This window comes from Zea mays, chromosome 1 (genome assembly GCF_902167145.1).
Source record: "Zea mays cultivar B73 chromosome 1, Zm-B73-REFERENCE-NAM-5.0, whole genome shotgun sequence".
NCBI lineage: Eukaryota > Viridiplantae > Streptophyta > Magnoliopsida > Poales > Poaceae > Zea > Zea mays.
Genome location: NC_050096.1, coordinates 27,235,142 through 27,256,343, shown reverse-complemented (window position 1 = coordinate 27,256,343; position 21,202 = coordinate 27,235,142). Strand labels below are relative to the sequence as shown.

At 55.1% G+C, this 21,202-nt stretch overlaps 1 protein-coding gene across 1 annotated transcript; it reads left to right on the top strand.

Annotated features, from left to right (window-relative positions):
- The first annotated feature begins 830 nt into the window (after positions 1 to 830).
- Positions 831 to 3,044, top strand: LOC100280178 (uncharacterized). Its single transcript, NM_001153110.1, is given in 2 exon segments — positions 831 to 1,666; positions 1,747 to 3,044. Coding segments are annotated over 2 exon segments (1,800 nt in total). The 5' UTR covers position 831; the 3' UTR covers positions 2,712 to 3,044.
- Positions 3,045 to 21,202: the final 18,158 nt, after the last annotated feature.

Sequence of the window (21,202 nt, the reverse complement as noted above, 5' to 3'; positions counted from 1 at the left end):
TCAAAATCAGCATCACATGCACCAACCTCGGTATCATACATCATATCTTCGACCTTGACGACGCAGATCTTGACATCAAAGTCCCAATAGGTCACGACAACTATGGCTCCCATGTCATATACCCTGGCTCCATAACTATGACACCAAGGCGTGTAATTTTGGTATCATAGATTATTACGTTGGCTATAGGTTTAAGACTATCTGCACTGAGTTACAGGAGGGCTTTTGGTAACACATGATACATGAGCGGTAGCTTAAAAGATGCCCACAACATTGTACGCAATATGTCACGACACAGTATCCTGTCAAATATAGTGCATGTAAATCGTTCAAATGCTAGTATTGCCCATAGAAAAAAATCATGTGTTATATAGAGAAAAAATATAGCAGTGGGATTGAAATGGGATTGGAATGAATAGATATGTAGTAGTTGATATAGAGGAAATATATAGAGAGAGATATGAGTGTGGATGATTGTAATATAGAGTAATGAATCTTGATGACTAGACTAAAAATATTGAAAAGGTATTAAGTAACATGTGCTGCGGATAGCTTAAAGATCGAATTAGTTACAAGTGGGCAGACATGATTTTTTTAGAAGAATAGCAAAAATAAAAAGAATTCCAGAATAACAGTACTCTTTACTTGGGATCCACATGTTACGGATAGCGCAAACGACCACTCACTCCGAGAGGAGTAACAAACATGCTCAAGAAAGTCAAAACCAGATCTGGAGTTCTGCACCGCACCCTCTCACTCATCGACCCCCGCCGTAGTAGATGGCTAGATGCCAAAATCCCAAATCCCTTGTGAACCTCCTAAACCTAAGCGATGGCGGTGGCGGCATCGCCGTATTTCCTCTTGCTCTTCCTCTTCCATTCATTAGCTGCACTCGCCTCCCTCGCGCCACCGCCTTCTCAGCCACCACCGCCGCGGGTGCCTCAGAAAGTGCAGGTGTGGCCCAAGCCGGTGTCCATCTCGTGGCCGTTGCCGGCATACGCGCCGATCTCCCCGTCGTTCAACATCCGCGCCTCGCCGTCGCACCCGTCGCTCCGTCACGCCATCGCGTACTACACCCGCCTCATCCGCACCGAGCGGTACACGCCGATTATGCCCCCCGTCAACTACACCGTCTCGGGCGTCCCCATCCGCCTGCTCGCGCTCTCCGTCTCCGATCCCGACGTCCCGCTCGGCCCCGGCGTCGACGAGTCCTACACGCTCTCCGTGCCACCCAATTCCAGCTCCGCTGACATCTCTGCCGCCACTCCCTGGGGCATCATCCGCGGTCTCGAGACCTTCTCCCAGCTCGCCTGGAGCAGCGGCGCCGCCGACGCGAGCGGCCAGCCGATCGTCCCCAGCGAGATAGAAATCTCCGACCACCCCCTATTCACCCACCGCGGGATCCTCCTCGACACCGCACGGAACTACTACCCCGTCCGTGACATCCTCCGCACCATCCGCGCCATGGCCTCCAACAAGCTCAATGTATTCCACTGGCACATCACCGACTCCCAGTCCTTCCCCATCGTCCTCCCCTCGGTCCCCAATCTCGCCAACTTCGGCTCCTACTCCCCCGTCATGCGCTACACCGACCAGGACGTCCGCCGCATCGTCCGATACGCCGGGGCCTTTGGCATCCGCGTCATCCCTGAAATCGACATGCCCGGTGAGTGAGAGCTGATTCCAAAGTACTGTACTGGATCCTGCACTTTTCTACGGTTGCAATCTTCAATGCAAAGACTTCAGGGCACACGGGGTCGTGGGCGGGCGCGTACCCGGAGATCGTGACGTGCGCGAACAAGTTCTGGGCGCCGACGGCGAAGCCGGCGCTGGCAGCGGAGCCCTGCACGGGGCAGCTGAACCCGCTGAACCCCAAGACGTACCGCGTGGCGGAGGACGTGCTGCGCGACCTGGCGGCCTTGTTCCCGGACCCGTACCTCCACGCGGGCGCCGACGAGGTGAACACGGCGTGCTGGGAGGACGACCCCGTGGTGCGGGGCTTCCTGGCGGACGGCGGCTCCCACGACCGCCTGCTGGAGCTGTTCGTGAACGCGACGCGGCCGTTCCTAGTCCACGAGCTGAACCGCACGTCGGTGTACTGGGAGGACGTCCTCCTGGGGCCCAAGGTGTCGGTCGGGCAGACGGTGCTGCCCCACGACACCACCGTGCTGCAGACGTGGAACAACGGCGCCGAGAACACCAAGCGCATCGTGGCGGCCGGGTACCGCGCCATCGTGTCCTCCGCGTCCTACTACTACCTGGACTGCGGGCACGGCGGCTGGGTGGGCAACGACAGCCGGTACGACGTGCAGGAGAAGGAGCACGATGGCATGCCGCTGTTCAACGACCCCGGCGGCACGGGCGGGTCGTGGTGCGCGCCCTTCAAGACGTGGCAGCGCATCTACGACTACGACATCTTGCACGGGCTGACGGAGGACGAGGCGAGGCGGGTGCTGGGCGGCGAGGTGGCGCTGTGGTCGGAGCAGTCGGACGCCGCGGTGCTGGACGGCAGGCTCTGGCCCAGGGCCTCCGCCGCCGCGGAGACGCTCTGGTCCGGGAACAAGGGGTCCAACGGCAGGAAGCGGTACGCCAACGCGACGGTCCGGCTGAACGAGTGGAGGTACCGCATGGTGGCCCGCGGCATCCGTGCCGAACCGATCCAGCCGCTGTGGTGCCCGATGCACCCGCGTATGTGCAACCTCTCGCAGTAGCAGCCTGAAGCGCGACGCCTTTCGACTTTCTTTTAGAGATAGCTTTGCTGCTTCCTGCAAGCTGCCATGGACAGAAACTGGATATGCAGGGAGTCATACAGGGAGGCGGAACTTTGCAAGAACAGTCGGTATCGATCTACGGATCAAGGTCCGGATGAATCAAGAGACCAGAATAAAACCAAGGCATCGCCAATGTACCATGGCCATCATTGATTTCATCTTGGTTTGCTCAGTCGTGTCATGAATTAACAGGTGCATTATTAGCTCTGCACTAAAAACTTCCCAACTCCCAAGTTAAACGAAATTGAGAGAGAAAAAATCATCTTTAGATTTTCTGTTGGCTTGTCCAATAATACATCCGTCAGCATCACCCGACCCCTGTTGTTTGTGCTCACCGGTGGCGTGGCCAGCGTAATAGCGTCCTGTCATGGATTGCCATGACGGCAGTGTCCTGCTGCTTATGATGATGGCACTTGATTTTGGAATGGACGCTGAATACGAAGTGCGGTCATTTTATATTGCCAAATACGAAGTGCGGTCATTTTTTATTACCAAATATCGTGGTTGGTATCCTGAGACTGAAGAGGTACAGACAAGGGAGATCCGATCAGCAGCTCACTTTCCACATTCGACGGACCTTGGAAGCAGAACATTGGACAGAAACGTGGAATATTTGCATTTGTTTAACCCAGTCGCAGAAAAAAGCTACTCCCTCCGTTTCTTTTTAGTTATCGTTAGATAGTTCAATTTTGCACTATCCAGCGACAATTAAAATTAAACAGAAAGAGTATATAAGAGTCATCAGCTCATCGAAGTAATAGTTGTTAGCGTTGTTTGAATGCAATGAAGCTAATAGTTAGCTGTCTAAAATGTTACTAGTAGAATTAGCCAACTATTAGCTAACTATCTGTAAATAGTTGGCTGAGTATTAGCTGATTTGTTAAAAGTAGCTAATAGTTAAACTATTAGCTAGTTTGTTTGGATATCTACAACTAATTTTAGCAGCTAACTGTTAGCTCTAATGTATTTAAGCAGGGCTTTAAGACAACGGATCATGCAATGTAATGGTCGTACAAAATACTATTTTATATTATAGATTGATGTCATGTTTGGAACCGAAGTATTTTAAAACTATAATTCTCAAATACTATAATTTACAATTGTCATGACACAGATATTATAGTTTTCATATATTATAGTAAAATCATAGTATCTACCGAAAACTACAACCTATTTGGAACACTTTAAAACTATTTGAGTTAGGGTCACTATCGATGAAGATTATACATTAACTTTTTCTAAAGTAAATAAGTAATAAATATTGAAATTTTAAATGTACTTTTAATTTGACTACACATTCAAAAGAATATTTTCATAAAAGAAATAATGCATATATTTCATATTCAAAACATTTGTCTAATCAATGAATAAAGTCATCAATACAAATATACCTACATCTAAACATATTTGCAGTCATGCTGGTCATTTTATATGTGCATTTGAACTTAGAATTGAAATTCAAAAGAGATTTAAATTCAAATTTGGAAGAAAACAAAAAAAATACAAAAAAGAGAACTTCTCACTCTCGGGCTATCTTTCTTAGGCTCAGCCCAGTTTGACCCCGCCTTCCCATCAACCCGCCTCCCATTTCTTCCCTGCGGCCCAACTCACATTCCCCCTTTCCTTGGCCGAGTGGGCCACGTGGCCACGGCCCACAACTATTCCGCACTCACCCTCCATTATGTCACTGACGGGGTTGGTTCGCTAGAACCTTCTCCTCCCTCTCTAAGTATATCTCCAACAGCTTACCCATTTTATCTCCTATCTTGTCTCATATTTCAAACTTTACTCTGTAAACAGTGCAATATACAGTGCAGAGCAATGTTTTGCATAACCATATGCATGATCTGCTAGAGACAGCTTAACAAACTCTAGTATTGTAACCAACTCACCCCGATCATCGAGATTCGCCAGCTATGCGCCACTAGGGCGGATCCTCCTTGGTTCGGTCATAAATATCAAGTCCCACAACCCCCCTTAGCCATAGGAGCCGGTAGTCGAGCGTGGGACTGAGAGAACTGTCCACGCCACCAAGCAGGGCAGATGTAGGGAGACGTCGCCGTTGAATTCGCGTCACGTCTTTGCTTGAGCCTCGGCCAGTATGTGTGGATGTTCGCTAGAGACTATGGAGCGTTCATGAGGTGGTCTCCCAGTGCGGGAACATTGAAGTCCCAACGAATTGCTCACTGCAGTAGGAGCGCCACCGCAAAGCCACATCGTGGTGTGGGCAGGTCACACTACTGCCCGTTCACTGGTAAGAAGCATCTTATAGTGTTCAACATCGCATGCTCTTTATTTTGCATCAATTGGTCAGAGTGGATGTCACACCCCGTTTTAAGGAACAAAGCCGGGTGCGTCTCATACATGCGCCAAAGAAGACAACATATATAATAACAGAGTGTATAGAGATAAATGTCACAATAAAATCAGAGTACTTATTACATAGCGGAAGTCTTACAAAAATAAAAGATGAATATAGCAGGAACTAAAATCTATCCTTGGCATCAGAAAGCTGACTGAGAGACGCCACCTAGATCAAGTCGAAAGGCTCAGTGTTAGGCGACTCCTCTTCGACCACCTGCTCTTCTCCTGCGAGGGGTGTGAGACAACAAAAGTGAGCTCACATACGTTCATAGCTCAACAAGTCGTGGGGAATAATGTGGCATGAACTCACCAAAGGTGGGACTTCATGAAGTGTAAGGCTGATCAATGAAATAGAGGCTGAAGCTGAGCATTGCTTTTATAAGTTGGTCAAAATTTTATTAGCAGTTACTAAGTAAAAGTAAATACCAAACCTTAGAAATAATAAGTAAAATTAATAATAAAATAATTCCAGATCCAACGAAATGACAAATTAAGTTTAAGTTCCATAAATTAATCATGTGAGTGTCCGAGCCGCTCATGACCGTGAGCACGGCTAGTATACCAGTTTTACATTCTACAGAGGTTGTGCATCTTTACCCACAAGTCGTGTTACCCATTTGCCACAGAGTTGATCAGACCCCATACACCTCTACCAAGGAAGCGAGGCAGGGTACCACTACGAGGCCTTTACAAAGTTCCACTAGCTTCAGAAAACCCGCTACAGTTTATAGGAAGCTCCAGTGCAGGAATCCCTCGTCTGACCGTCATGGCAGCAAAATCAACCCAAGGACCTCCCTACACTGACCACTCCCCTACTGCCCTTGCCTCTTTCGGGTAAGGTAGTCATCCACTAGCTTTCCTAGTTAATCAGCCAAGGGCGTCCCATTAAACCCTTGTGGTAGCACTGTTTTCCCGGGTGGTTCTCCATGTTCCCATTAACATAATGATCTTATCATGAACAATAAATAATAAATAGATAGTAATAAAAAGTATAACAATGAGTGATGAATATTGTCGGGGACCGTAATTAGGGGTACCCCAAGGCTCCTAATCTCAGCTGGTAACCCCCATCAGCACAAAGCTGCAAAGGTCTGATGGACGCAATTCCGGTTAAGGCTCCGTCCACTCAAGGGACACGATCTCGCCTCGCCCGAGGTTCTCCTCAAGCAACGGGCGCACCTTCGACTCAGCCGAGGCCCAGCTCGGGCAGGCTTCACGAAGAAGCAACCTTGGCCAGATCACCTCGCCAAGCCGACCGGATCGCAGGAGCATTCAATGCAAGGATCGCCTGACACCTTATCCTGACGCGCGCTTTCCAGTCTACAAGGCCGAAGTGACCGCCGTCACTTCGTCCCTCCACTGACTGACCTAACAGGAAAACAGCACCGCCTGTGCTGCTCCGACTGCTGTGCCACCCGCCAGGGTGAGGCTAACAGCAACCAAGTCCAGCCTCGGGCGCCATAGGAATCTCCGCCTCGCCCGACCCCAGGGCTCGGACTCGACCTCGCCTCGGACGACAATCTCCGCCTCGCCCGACCCCAGGGCTCGGACTCGACCTCGCCTCGGACGACGATCTCCGCCTCGCCCGACCCCAGGGCTCGGACTCGACCTCGCCTCGGACGACGATCTCCGCCTCGCCCGACCCCAGGGCTCGGACTCGACCTCGCCTCGGACGACGATCTCCGCCTCGCCCGACCCCAGGGCTCGGACTCGACCTCGACTCCGGAAGATGGTCTCCGCCTCGCCCGACCCCCGGGGCTCGGACTCAGCCTCAACCTCGGAGGAGTCACCACCTCGCTCGGGCCGACCACGCCACAAGGGGAGGCCATCATTACCCTACCCCTAGCTAGCCCAGGCTACGGGGAACAAGACCGGTGTCCCATCTGGCTCGCCTCGGTAAAACAAGTAATGATGGCACCCCGCGTGCTCCATGACAACGGTGGTTCTCAGCCCCTTACGGAAGCAAGGATACGTCAGCAAGGATCCGACAGCTGTGCTTCTAAAGGGCTCAAGCGCTCCTCCGACGGCCACGACGCCACATGAACAGGGCTCCAACACCTCTCTGACAGCCACGTCGGCACGTACATAGGGCTCTAGCTCCTCTCTGCTAGACACGTTAGCACATTGCTACACCCCCCATTGTACACCTGGGCCCTCTCCTTACGTCTATAAAAGGAAGGTCCAGGGCTCTCGTAAGAAGGGGTTGGCCGCGCGGGAGAACGGGCAGCCTAACGCCCCCCTCTCTCTCTCCCTCGCGAACGCTTGTAACCCCCTACTGCAAGCGCATCCGCCCTGGGCGCTGGACAACACGAGGTCGTGGGTTTCCCCTCACTGTTTTCCCCCCTTGTGTCTCCGTCTCGCGCCGACCCATCTGGGCTGGGACACGCAACGACAATTTACTCGTCGGTCCAGGGACCCCCCGGGGTCGAAACGCCGACAGTAGGCGCGCCAGGTAGGGGCCTGCTGCATGTTGACGAACAACTTCCCGTCAAGCTCCAGATGGGGAGTCTCCAGCAACCTCTTCAACCCGGGACGAAGCTCCGTTTCGGGAGTCTCGAGTTCATGTCCCTCGACGGCAGCTACGACATGGTACTCCTTCCTCCGCCGTGCGACAACGACAATGGCGGCCGTCAGCCCGCCCGCCGGCGGCGGAATCGACGACGTCTTCCCCACGTGGCAGAAGAGCGACATCCGGGTCTGTCCTGTCACCTTCCCCACCGACGGAGGAGGAGACGGGGCAAGCATGGCCAAGCAGGAGGCGACACCTCGTCGGCTGTCGAGCGAGTCGACAGCACCGGCGCACCAACGGGGGATACGTCGGGCGTTGACCTCGCGTTTGAGGCGAAGACGAGCGTCGCTTCCCCGCAACACGCCAACCCCAAGCATACGATGGGCGACGCCAGCACGCTCGCGAAGGACTTGCTGGGCGACAACCTTGTACCTGAGACAACGGTGCAGTCCGTCCCTGATGCGACTTCGTCACCATCCGTCGATCAAGAGGTACCATCCGTTTCCCATCCAGTGCCTTTTAGATTCAGGTGCGACCCACCAAGCGACCCCGCTTCGGTGGACGCTTTCATAAAGGTGTATCCAAACCTCCCGAGGTACCATATGTGGTCAACCTGGGACAGACTGACGGCCGTCTCGACCTACGGCCCCCCGGGTTCCGAGGAAGACGGCGAGCCCGACTCTGGTTGGGATTTCTCCGGGCTCGGTAACTCTAGTGCCTTGCGGGACTTCATGACCGCATGTGACTACTGCCTCTCCGATTGCTCCGATGACAGCCACAGCCTCGGCGACGAGGACTGTGGGCCAAGTCACGAATGTTTCCACGTCGATCTAGAGGGTCTCGACGAAGGCAACCACCTTGGTATGCCGGAGGACAGCGATCCCTCTTGGCCTGCGCCTCGTGTTGACATCCTTCGGGAGCTAGCTGTGGTCCTAGTCCCTGTGGGGGGTCAGGACACATAGCTCGAGCAAATCCGCGAGATGCAGACCAGGCTCGACGAGGAAGCAGGACAACTTGTGTAGCTCCGGCAGAACATCGGGCAGGAGCGGGCAGGCCGAGCACCGGCCGGAGAAGTGTGTCGTCTGGCCCAGGATGCCCAGCGCTGCATCGCCGACGATGCCAGGGCAAGGCTGCCCCCGATTTCCAGTGGGGTCGGCCAGAACCTGGCTGTAGCAGCAATACTGCTCCGAGCGATGCCAGAACCATCCACCACAGAGGGACGGCGTATCCAGGGAGAACTCAGGAATATCCTGGAGGATGTCGCGATCTAATGGGCCAAAAGCTCTGCCTCCCGAAGGCAGGGATACCCCCCGGAACATCACGCTGCGACTTCCCGATTCATGCGGGAGGCCTCGATCCACACCGGGCGCACGCGGGACACAGCGCCTGGGCCCCGGGCCGCCTCGGCAACGAGCACCATCGCCGCGACCGTCGAGCCCACCTCGACGAGAGGGTGCGCCGAGGCTACCACCCCAGGCGTGGGGGACGCTACGACAGCGGGGAGGATCGGAGCCCTTCGCCCGAACCACCGGGTCCGCAAGCTTTCAGCCGGGCCATACGATTGGCGCTGTTCCCGACCCGGTTCCGGGCCCCGACTACCATCACCAAGTTCTCGGGGGAGACGAGGCCTGAACTGTGGCTCACGGACTACCGGCTAGCCTGCCAGCTGGGTGGAACGGACTATGACAACCTCATCATCCGCAACCTCCCCCTGTTCCTCTCCAACGCCGCCCGAGCCTGGCTGGAGCATCTGCCTCCTGCGCAGATCTGCAACTGGGACGACCTGGTCAAAGACTTCGCCGGCAACTTCCAGGGCACATACGTGCGCCCTGGGAACTCCTGGGATCTTCGAAGCTGCCGCCAGCAGCCAGGAGAATCCCTGCGGGACTACATCCGGCGATTTTCGAAGCAGCGCACCGAGCTGCCCAACATCACCGACTCCGATGTCATCGGCGCGTTCCTCACCGGCACCACTTGCCGTGACCTGGTGAGCAAGCTGGGTCACAAGACTCCCACCAGGGCGAGCGAGCTGATGGACATCACCACCAAGTTCGCCTCTGGCCAGGAGGCGGTCGAGGCCATCTTCCGGAAGGACAAGCAGCCTCAGGGGCGCTAGCCGGATGACGCCCCCGAAGCGTCCGCTCAGCGCGGCACGAGGAAGAAGGGCAAGAAGAAGTCGCAAGCAAAACACGACGCCGCTGACGCAGACCTCATCTCCGCTGCCGAGCATAAGAACCCTCGGAAACCTCCTGGAGGTGCCAACTTGTTCGACAAGATGCTCAAGGAGTCGTGCCCCTATCATCAGGGTCCCATAAAGCACACCCTTGAGGATTGCGTCATGATTCGGCGCTACTTCCACAAGGTCGGGCCACCGGCGGAAGGTGGCAGGGCCCCCGACAATGACAAGAGGGAAGCTCACAAGGCAGAGGAGTTCCCCGAGGTCCATGACTGCTTCATGATCTACGATGGGCGGGTGGCGAACGCCTCGGCTCGGCACCGCAAGCAAGAGCGTCGGGAGGTCTGCTCGGTAAAGGTGGCGGCGCCAGTCTATCTAGACTGGTCCGACAAGCCCATCACCTTCGACCAAGACGACCACCCCGACCGCGTGCCGAGCCCGAGGAAGTACCCGCTCGTTGTGGATCCCGTCATCGGCAACGTCAGGCTTACCAAGGTCCTCATGGACGGAGGAAGCAGCCTCAACATCATCTACGCCGACACCCTCGGGCTCTTGCAGATCGATCTATCCTCGATCCGGGCCGGTGCGGCGCCCTTTCATGGGATCATTCCCGGGAAGCGCGTCCAGCCCCTTGGACAACTCGATCTGCTCGTCTGCTTCGAGACTTCCTCCAACTTCCGAAAGGAAACCCTCACGTTCGAGGTGGTCGGGTTCTGAGGAACCTACCACACAGTGCTGGGGAGACCATGTTACGCCAAGTTCATGGCCGTCCCCAACTACACCTACCTCAAGCTCAAGATGTCGGGCCCCAACGGGGTCATCACCGTCGGCCCCACGTACCGACACGCGTACGAATGCGACGTGGAGTGCGTGGAGTACGCTGAGGCCCTCGCCGAATCCGAGGCCCTCCTCACCGACATGGAAAACCTCTCCAAGGAGGTTCCAGATGCGAAGCACCACGCCGGCAACTTCGAACCAGCAGAGGCGGTCAAATCCGTCCCTCTCGACCCCAGCAACAATGCCTCCAAGCAGATCCGGATCGGCGCCGAGCTCGACCCTAAATAGGAAGTAGTGCTCATCGACTTTCTCCGTGCGAATGCTGAGGTTTTTGCGTGGAGTCCCTCAGACATGCCTGGGATACCGAGGGAAGTCGCCGAGCACTCACTGGATATCTGAGCTAGAGCCTGACCCGTGAAGCAGCCTCTCCGCCGATTCGACGAAGAAAAGCGCAGAACCATAGGCGAGGAGATCCACAAGCTGATGGCTGCAGGGTTCATCAAAGAGGTATTCCATCCCGAATGGCTAGCCAACCCTGTGCTTGTGAAAAAGAAAGGAGGGAAATGGCGGATGTGTGTAGACTACACCGGTCTAAACAAAGCATGTCCGAAAGTTCCCTACCCTCTGCCTCGCATCGATCAAATCGTGGATTCCACTGCTGGGTGCGAAACCCTGTCTTTCCTCGATGCCTACTCAGGGTATCACCAAATCAGGATGAAAGAGTCTGACCAGCTCGCGACTTCTTTCATCACACCCTTTGGCATGTACTGCTACGTTACCACGCCATTCGGTTTGAGGAATGCGGGTGCAACATACCAAAGGTGCATGAACCACGTGTTCGGTGAGCACATTGGTCGAACGGTCGAGGCCTACGTCGATGACATCGTAGTCAAGACGAGGAAAGCCTCCGACCTCCTCTCTGACCTTGAAACGACATTCAAGTGTCTCAAAGCGAAAGGTGTAAAACTCAATCCTGAGAAGTGTGTCTTCGGAGTCCCCCGAGGCATGCTCTTGGGTTTCATCGTCTCCGAGCGGGGCATCGAGGCCAACCCAGAGAAAATCGCGGCCATCACCAACATGGGGCCTATCAAGGACTTGAAAGGAGTACAGAGGGTCATGGGATGCCTTGCGGCTCTGAGCCGCTTCATCTCACGCCTCGGCGAAAGAGGCCTGCCCCTGTATCGCCTCTTAAGGAAGACCGAGCGCTTCGCTTGGCCCCCCGAGGCCGAGGAAGCCCTCGGGAACTTGAAGGCGCTCCTTACAAGCGCGCCCATCCTGGTGCCCCCCGCTGCCGGAGAAGCCCTCTTGGTCTACGTCGCCGCTACCACTCAGGTGGTCAGCGCCGCGATCGTGGTCGAGATACAAGAAGAAGGGCACGCACTGCCCGTCCAGAGGCCGGTTTACTTCATCAGTGAGGTACTGTCCGAGACCAAGATCCGCTACCTGCAAATTCAGAAGTTGTTGTACGCGGTGATTCTGACACGGCGAAAGTTGCGACACTACTTCGAGTCTCATCCGGTGACTGTGGTGTCATCCTTCCCCCTGGGGGAGATCACCCAGTGCCGAGAGGCCTCGGGTAGGATCGCAAAGTGGGCGGTGGAGATCATGGGTGAGACAATCTCGTTCGCCCCTCGGAAGGCCATCAAGTCCCAAGTCTTGGCGGACTTCGTGGCTGAATGGGTCGACACCTAGCTTCCAACAGCTCCGATCCAACCGGAACTCTAGACTATGTTTTTCGACGGGTCGCTGATGAAAACAGGAGCGGGCGCGGGCCTGCTCTTCATCTCACCCCTCGGGAAGCACCTCCGCTACGTGCTACGCCTCCATTTCCCGGTGTCCAACAACGTGGCCGAGTATGAGGCTCTGGTTAACAGGTTGCACATCGCCATCGAGCTAGGAGTCCGACGCCTCGACACTCGCGGCGACTCGCAGCTTGTCATCGACCAAGTCATGAAGAACTCCCACTACCGCGACCCGAAGATGGAAGCCTACTGCGACGAGGTTCGGTGCCTGGAGGACAAGTTCTACAGGCTCGAGCTCAACCACGTCGCTCGACGATACAACGAGACTGTGGATGAGCTGTCTAAGATTGCCTCGGGGCGGACAACGGTCCCTCCGGACGTCTTCTCCCGAGACCTACATCAACCCTCCGTCAAGACCGACGACACGCCTGAGCCCGAGAAGGCCTCGGCTCAGCCCGAGGCAGCCTCGGCCCCCGAGGGTGAGGCACTGCGCATCGAGGAAGAGCGGAATGGGGTCACGCCTAATCGAGACTGGCAGACCCCATACCTGCAATATCTCCACCGAGGAGAGCTACCCCTCGACAGAGCCGAAGCTCGGCGACTGGCGCGGGGCGCCAAGTCGTTCATCTTGCTGGGTGACGAAAAGGAGCTCTACCACCACAGCCCCTCAGGCATCCTCCAACGATGCATATCCATCGCCGAAGGTCAGGAGTTATTGCAAGAAATACACTCGGGGGCTTGCGGTCACCACGCAGCACCTCGGGCCCTCGTGGGAAACGCCTTCCGACACGGTTTCTACTGGCCGACCGTGGTGGCCGACGCCACTAGGATTGTACGCACCTGCCAAGGGTGTCAATTCTACGCAAAGCAGACCCACCTGCCCGCTCAGGCTCTACAAACAATACCCATCACCTTGCCATTTGCTGTGTGGGGTCTGGACCTCGTCGGTCCCTTGCATAAGGCACCCGGGGGCTCCACGCACCTGCTGGTCGCCATCGACAAATTCTCCAAGTGGATTGAGGTCCGACCCCTAAACAGCATCAGGTCCGAACAGGCGGTGGCGTTCTTCACCAACGCCATCCATCGCTTCGGGGTCCTGAACTCCATCATCACCGACAACGGCACCCAGTTCACTGGTAGAAAGTTCCTGGACTTCTGCGAGGACCACCACATCCGGGTGGACTGGGCCGCCGTAGCTCACCCCATGACGAATGGGCAGGTAGAGTGTGCCAACGACATGATTCTACAGGGGCTCAAGCCGAGGATCTACAACGACCTCAACAAGTTCGGCAAGCGGTGGGTGAAGGAACTCCCCTCGGTGGTCTGGAGTCTGAGGACAACGCCGAGCCAAGCCACGGGCTTCACGCCGTTTTTTCTAGTCTATGGGGCCAAGGCTATCTTGCCCAAAGAATTAAAACACGGCTCCCCGAGGACGAGGGCAAACGACGCCCGAAGCAACCGGACAAACCGAGAAGACTCACTAGACCAACTAGAAGAGGCTCCGGACATGGCCTTACTACACTCGGCGCGGTATCAGGGACTGCGACGCTACCACGCCCGAGGGGTTCGGTCCCGAGACCTCCAGGTGGGCGACTTGGTGCTTCGGCTACGACAAGACGCCCGAGGGTGCCACAAGCTCACGCCTCCCTGGGAAGGGCCGTTCATCATCGCCAAGATTCTAAAGCCCGGAACATACAAGCTGGCCAACAGTCAAGGCGAGGTCTACAGCAACGCTTGGAACATCCGACAACTACGTCGCTTCTACCCTTAAGATGTTTTCAAGTCATTCATGTACCTCGTTTACATACGCAAGCAAAGTCTAACCTTCAAGGAAGGGTCAGCCTTGCCTTGGCAAAGCCCGACCCTCCCTCGGGGGCTAGAAGGGGGAACCCCCTCTGCATCAAAATTTTCCTCAGAAAAAATCTTTCTGCCAGAACATCTTTCGTGCTTTTCGACTACTTCGATTGTGGAGTCCTGAAAACGATGGAGTACACGTAAGCAGGCAAGGCCGACCGAGCCGAGGGACTCCTATGCCTCCGGGATACGGATACCTCACTCATCACCTTCTGCGATAAGTAACTCACGCTCGGATAAGGGATTCCACTGTCCGAACAAGTCTTAACGCTCGAAAACTTCTTCTGCTGAAACGATCTTTCGTGCCGCCTCGACTATATCGATAACAGAATCCTACGGACGAGTAAGAGTACACGTAAGCAGGCAAGGCCGACCGAGCCAAGGGACTTCTACGCCTCCGGGATACGGATACCTCACTCATCACCTTCTGCGATAAGTAACTCACACTCGGATAAACGATTCTGTTACCGACGAACAAGTCTTGATACTCGAAACAAGGGGAAAAGAAACACAGCTTTACAACACGACAACGATATGTTTTGGCCTCGGCGGCCGCAAAAAACATACGCACGCTACAGATAAACTATTCCTGCAGGTTCAGACGTCAGCAAGGGGAGCAGCAGCACCCTCGGCATCAACTCCACCTTCGGCAGAATCCGACCCGGCCTTGGACAGCAACATGGTTGGAGGATCTCCACCTCGAAGGAAGATGTCAGCACCGCGCCTGGGCCATCGCCGTTAGTGTCTCCTCCAGGAACCCGGCCCAAGCAGACGGCCGGACCGGCCGCTCCGTAGCCTTAGTCAGCTGTCCCCCGAGGACACCAGCCCGGCCCATGGCCTCGGCAGCCCGACTCCAGGGTTGGTCCCGCCAGTGGACGACCTGGCCAGGTCCCAGCCGCCACTGTGACGCCTCATCGGCCTGGGAAGTCCCCTACTCCTGGGCCGACGAAGTTTCTTCTCCAGCCAACTCCGCCTCTGTCCATGCTAACGCCGCTGCCTCCGGCTTCGGCTCATCATAGAGCAGCCGAGGTTTCCTTAACTAAGCAAGAGGAGCCTCGAGCGGCAAGGCCGACCGAGCCGAGGGACTCCCACGCCTCCGAGATACAGATACCTTACTCGTCACCTTCCGCACAGGGCAACTCACGCTTGGTTAAGCGGTCCAGCTAGCCGACAGGCGAGTTCTGGTGCACAAAATGGAGAAGAAACACAGCTTTACACCAAAATACAAAAATGTTCAGGCCCCGACATCCGCAATGAACATACACCGGCACTCAAGGTGCCATTACAAACGGAACTCCGGTTCCACCCCCGCAGGTACGAACAACCCCCCACATTGGAGGGCCTGCGGGGCGATAAGACCCTAGGTGGCTCGCCGACGCCCACTCCGGCAGCAGCGACAACGACCTCCGCTCCGGGCAGCCAAACAACAGCAGCGATGACCTCAGGGTAGACGCTGCTGCGACAAGGCCCTCGCCCACGTCCCCGCTCGAGGGGCGAGGACAAGCTATCAAAGCCAAAGAGCCGGAGGCCCGGAGCACGGATGGTGGCGGCAACCTCGTCGGCGACGAGGACTTCTCCAGCCGCCACCACCTCAGCACCGACGGCGGCAGCCGTCTGCCCACCGGCAGATCCCCACTCCGGTCCTCTCGGACGGGCGAACACCGACCTCCGCGTAGGGGTGTCATACCGGAGCAAAGGCAGGACAGCCCAAGAACACGAACGTGTCACACCCGGTTTTAGAAGGCAAACCAAATGCGAACCATGTACGTGCCAGGATCAGCAATTCACGTACACAACAGTTACATAACATGGACATCATCACACAGTGCTCAAATAGTATTAAAAAGGGAAATAATAGTCGATTACATCATATGTCTGAGACATCCACATAGTCTTTACAATAAATCAAAGTGCGGAAAAGAAACGTAGATAAACGCGGCCATCATAGGCAGCCGACTGGGGGTTGCCGCTAACCCACACATAGAACTCGTCGTAGTCTTGGAACTCCTGGAAGTCTCCTTCCACGGCTTCATCTTCTCCTGAGCAGTGGTTGCAATGCTGACAACCTGGGGATGGGGGGGGTTTGGTTTGTAGAGCAAGGGTGAGTACACATCAACATACTCAGCAAGTATCCTGTTTGGCTGTAGTGGACTAGCTTTATGTGGGGATAAGTCAAGCAGTTGCTTTTAGTTGGTCAGATTATTATTTACTAGTAGAAAGCTAGGTTTTAACATTAACCCAAGTTATTAACCCGATGTACCCTTTCCAAACGGAAAGAATACCACTTACCAGTACCATAGTCATAACCAGAACCATCAATCTCATTGCCACCTACAAATCCGAACATCTCTGATCAAGTACCACTAATCACTGGAGCTCCCTTGGCCGCTCATAACTGCGAGCACGGCTGATATATCAGTTTTCAAACACTCTGCAGAGGTTGTGCACTTTACCCATAAGCCGTGATTCCCTTTCTGCCCGGAGATCATGACTCTCCATTGGTCACTACCAAGGTGACCTAGCAGGGCATCACTACGTAGCCTTTACAAAGATTCCCCGGGGCTGTAGCCGCCCGTTAGGTTTCCTAAATGTACCGCACTCCTCCCCAAGGGACAAATCAACCTTGGCAGAGCGAGCCGCATACACCGAGCCCCATTGACGGCACGACGGTGAAGCGAACTACACCCCGGATCCTCTAATTACTCAGCTAAGGGCGTCCCACTCCACCCTCATGGTTGCACTGTTTTCCCGGGCGGTCATCCAACGAACAGGTCCTTACGGAGAGGCACTCGAGAAACCGCTCGAGCCCCCTTGAAGGCCACAAGTATAACATCATAATGAAAGAGGGGAAAACAGCGTATCATTGATAATTCTCATCATGTTCATTGATTAGAGTTGAGCAATAGCATAAGTCTAAGCAATAATAATCCAACCCAAATAGGTAAACAAGGACATGGATAACAAAAGCTAGTCAATCCTTAGGTATAAATGTGTAATGCGGGAGGTGAATTAAAGAATGAATAGGACAAAGATAGGTCAAGGGACACTTGCCTCCACCAACCGACTGCTGCTCAGGGGCTTCTCCTGCGAGTTCTTCGGGCTCTTCAACTGGATCATTCTCTATGCGAGTGCAGACATACATTCATCCATCCATTGAAATTAGGAAACCAACAGTACACCATACAAGAGAACAAGTAGGTTAAACATGCATAGAATATGACATGTGATATTGCATTTTCCATGGTTAGAAAGAAACGGGGAAGGGTCTTGCAGGGGTTAGGGCTTATGCACAAGGCGCACTACGGGTAGACGAATAACTAGACGTTACGTGTTCTAGTTCCACTTAACTCCAATAATAATAATTAGTCACATGCACTAATGGAAACATAGCCACTTTTAGTTAATCAACATTAAACGAGATAGACGATTAGCTATATGAATTAACTAACGTAACCGATTTCTAAATTGAGTTTCCTATTTTATTAACATGAACAATCGTAATTAGCGTGCATAAAATATGAGGGGGGTAGACGGGCACGTCTAGGGGTAGACGAAGGCACGGTGAGTCGTGCCAAGGCACCGCGCACTGCGCGAGCACGCGCGCAAGGCCGCACGCACGCGCCGCGAACTAACCGTGCGCACGTCGGAGCCACGCGCTGGCCGAGCTCAACGCCGCACACCATAGGCACGCTGGGCCGAGCTCGAGGCCGCGCCGGGGCCGTCACGACGCGAGCAAGGCACGCCGGGGCGGGCGGGCGAGCACGGCGCATGGGCGGGGCGAAGCACGGGCGGGGTGGGGGCACGGCCGGGCGCCGGGGCTGGGCATGGGGCGGCGCGGCCGGTACGGGGCCGGACGGCGCGGGGTGGCACGGCCGGGGCCGAGGCGGGGCCGGGCGGCACGCACGGGGCGAGGGCGACCGGGGCCGGGGCGGTGGCGCCATGGCCGGAGCCGAGGCGGGCGCGGCCGGGCCGCGGCGGGCGCGGGGCGGCCGAGCCGGGGCGGGGGTGGCCGAGGTCGGGGACGGGGGCGGCTTGCCGGGGCCGGGCGCGGCTGCGCCGCGGGGGAGCGCGGGGGCGGTCGGGCGGCCGAGCGCGGCGCGACAGCGGGGGCGGGCTCGCCGGGGCGGCCGAGCGCGGGGCAGGGCGGGCTCACCGAGGCGGCCGGGCGCGGGGAGGGGCGGGCTCGCCGAGGCGGGGCCGGGCGCGGCTCGCCGGGGGCGGCCGGGCGGCCGAGCGCGGTGCGACGGCGGGGGCGGGCTCGCCGGGGAGCGACCGGGTGGGGCCGGACGCGAGGGGGAGGGAGGGGAGGGGGAAGAAGGGAGGGGGAGGGGCCTCACCGTGGCGAGGGAGGGCGGCGCGGCGGCGGCGCAGGCGCAGGGAGAGGGCGGCGGCGGTTAGGGTAGGGGAGAGGGAGAGAGGGAGAGAGAATGATGGGCGAGGCCCGCGGGGAGGGGGATTTTTTGGGGGGAGAGGGAGGGGAGGGGCGGCTGGGCCGCTTTGGGCCCACAGAGGCGCGCGCGGGGGGGGGGGGGGGTGGGCCAGCCGGGGCGGCCCACGACGGGGAAGGGAAGGGGGAGGGGGGGCGCGGCTGGGCCGGCCGGCTGGGTCGGGCGCGAGGGGGGGCGGCTGGGCCAAAAATGGAAAAGGGGGGGAGAAGAAAAATGTTTTTCCTTTTTCTAAAAAAAATCTATTTTCTCTAGATGAATGCATTTACATTTTAAAACAATCAAAAAAAGTATGCATGGTTCGGCATGGTGCATCACACAAAATAAAGTATTTTAGGGTTTTGCTTTACATGAGATCTCAAGCCGAATCCCGCTACAACTTTGGAAAAGGTCAAGGTTTAGCGAGGAGAAAAGGGAAAAAAGGGTAACGCCTGAATTTGAGGAGGGAAAAGAAGAAAAAAATCTACCCCCAAATTCAGGGCGTTACAAACCTATCCCCTTAAAAGAATCTCGCCCTCGAGATTCAGGGTTGGCTAGCAAAGAGCTCAGGGTATTTGGCCATCAGATCATCTTCACGCTCCCAGGTTGCTTCTTCCTCTGAATGATGATTCCACCTGACTTTGCACATTCTGATGGTCTTCCTGCGGGTGACTCTGTCTGCGGTCTTAAGGATCTGCGTTGGCTTCTCAACGTAGGTCAAGTCCTTCTGGACTTCAAGACCTTCAACTGGCAACTGCTCCTCTGGCACACGCAAGCACTTCTTCAACTGAGACACATGAAAGACATCATGCATCACGGACAAATTCTCTGGCAGGCTGAGCTGATAAGCCACTTCTCCACGCTTTGTGAGAATTTGATACAGACCAATGTAGCGGGGTGCTAGCTTGCCTTTGACTCCGAACCTTCTGACTCCTCTGATCGGTGACACTTTCAGATAGACGAAGTCTCCGACTTCGAAACTCAGCTCTCTTCTTCTTGTGTCTGCATAGCTTCGCTGCCTTGATTGCGCTATCTTCAGATTCTCTCGGACCATCTTGATGTTCTCTTCGGCTTCAAGCAAAATGTCTGGCCCGAACACCTGCTTTTCCCCAGGCTGATCCCATTGCAACGGAGTTCTACAACTCCTTCCATAGAGCGCTTGAAATGGTGACATCTTCAAACTGGCCTGGTAACTGTTGTTATAGGAAAACTCTGCATAAGGCAATCTCTTGTCCCACCCGGACTGATCTTGCAACGCACAGGCTCTCAACATGTCTTCGAGGATTTGATTGGTTCTTTCAGTCTGACCATCTGTCTGCGGATGATAGGCTGAACTGAAATTCAGATGTGTGCCCAAGGCTTCATGCAACTGCTGCCAGAAATGAGAGGTGAACTGCGTTCCTCTGTCTGACACTATCTTCTTTGGCACACCATGAAGACAAACGATCCGAGACATGTACAACTCTGCCAATACTGCACTGCTGTAGTTGGTCTTGACAGGTATGAAGTGGGCTGACTTGGTCAAACGGTTCACTACTACCCAGATAGAATCATAGCCAGCTTGAGTACGAGGCAATCCGACTATGAAATCCATACCGATTTCATCCCATTTCCACTGAGGAATTTGCAACGGTTGCAACAATCCAGCTGGTCTCTGGTGCTCTGCCTTGATCCGCCGACAACTATCACACATAGCCACATGCTCTGCGATTTCCCTCTTCATTCCGTACCACCAGAATTTCTTTTTCAGATCCTGATACATCTTTTCACTACCAGGGTGAATCGAATAAGCTGTCTCATGAGCTTCCTTAAGAATCAACTCCCGAATAGATTGGACATTGGGAACACACAAGCGGTCTTTGAACCATATCACACCTTCTGCATCTTCCCGAAAATCTTTGCCTCTGCCATCTAGAATCAGTCGCCGGATCTCACTGATCTTCTCATCATTCTTCTGCGCTTCTTTGATTTCTCGCTCCAAGGTAGGTTCCAACTCAATTATGACTCCTCACGAATTATTCAGGAATCCGAGACTCAACCTGTCAAACTCTTTGGCCAACTCATAAGGCATCGGACGAGCGACCATCAGATTGACTTGACTCTTCCTGCTCAAAGCATCTGCCACTACGTTCGCTTTGCCTGGATGGTAATGGATCTCCAACTCATAGTCTTTGATCAACTCTAACCATCTTCTTTGCCTCATATTCAGCTCTGACTGAGTGAATATGTACTTCAGACTCTTGTGGTCTGTGTAAACATCACATTTCTGTCCATATAGATAGTGCCTCCACGTCTTCAGTGCGTGAACCACTGCTGCCAACTCTAGGTCATGGATTGGGTAATTCTTCTCATGAACCTTCAGCTGTCGGGACGAGTAAGCCACAACTCTTCCCTCTTGCATCAACACACATCCCAAACCTGTGTAACAAGCATCACAATACACCGAGAAGGGCTTGTGCACATCAGGCAAGACTAAGACAGGTGCTGTAGTCAACTTCTCTTTAAGTGCTTCAAAGGCTTCTTGTCATTTCTGGGTCCAATTGAACTCAACCTTGTTGCCTAGCAACGCTGTCATTGGTTTCGCA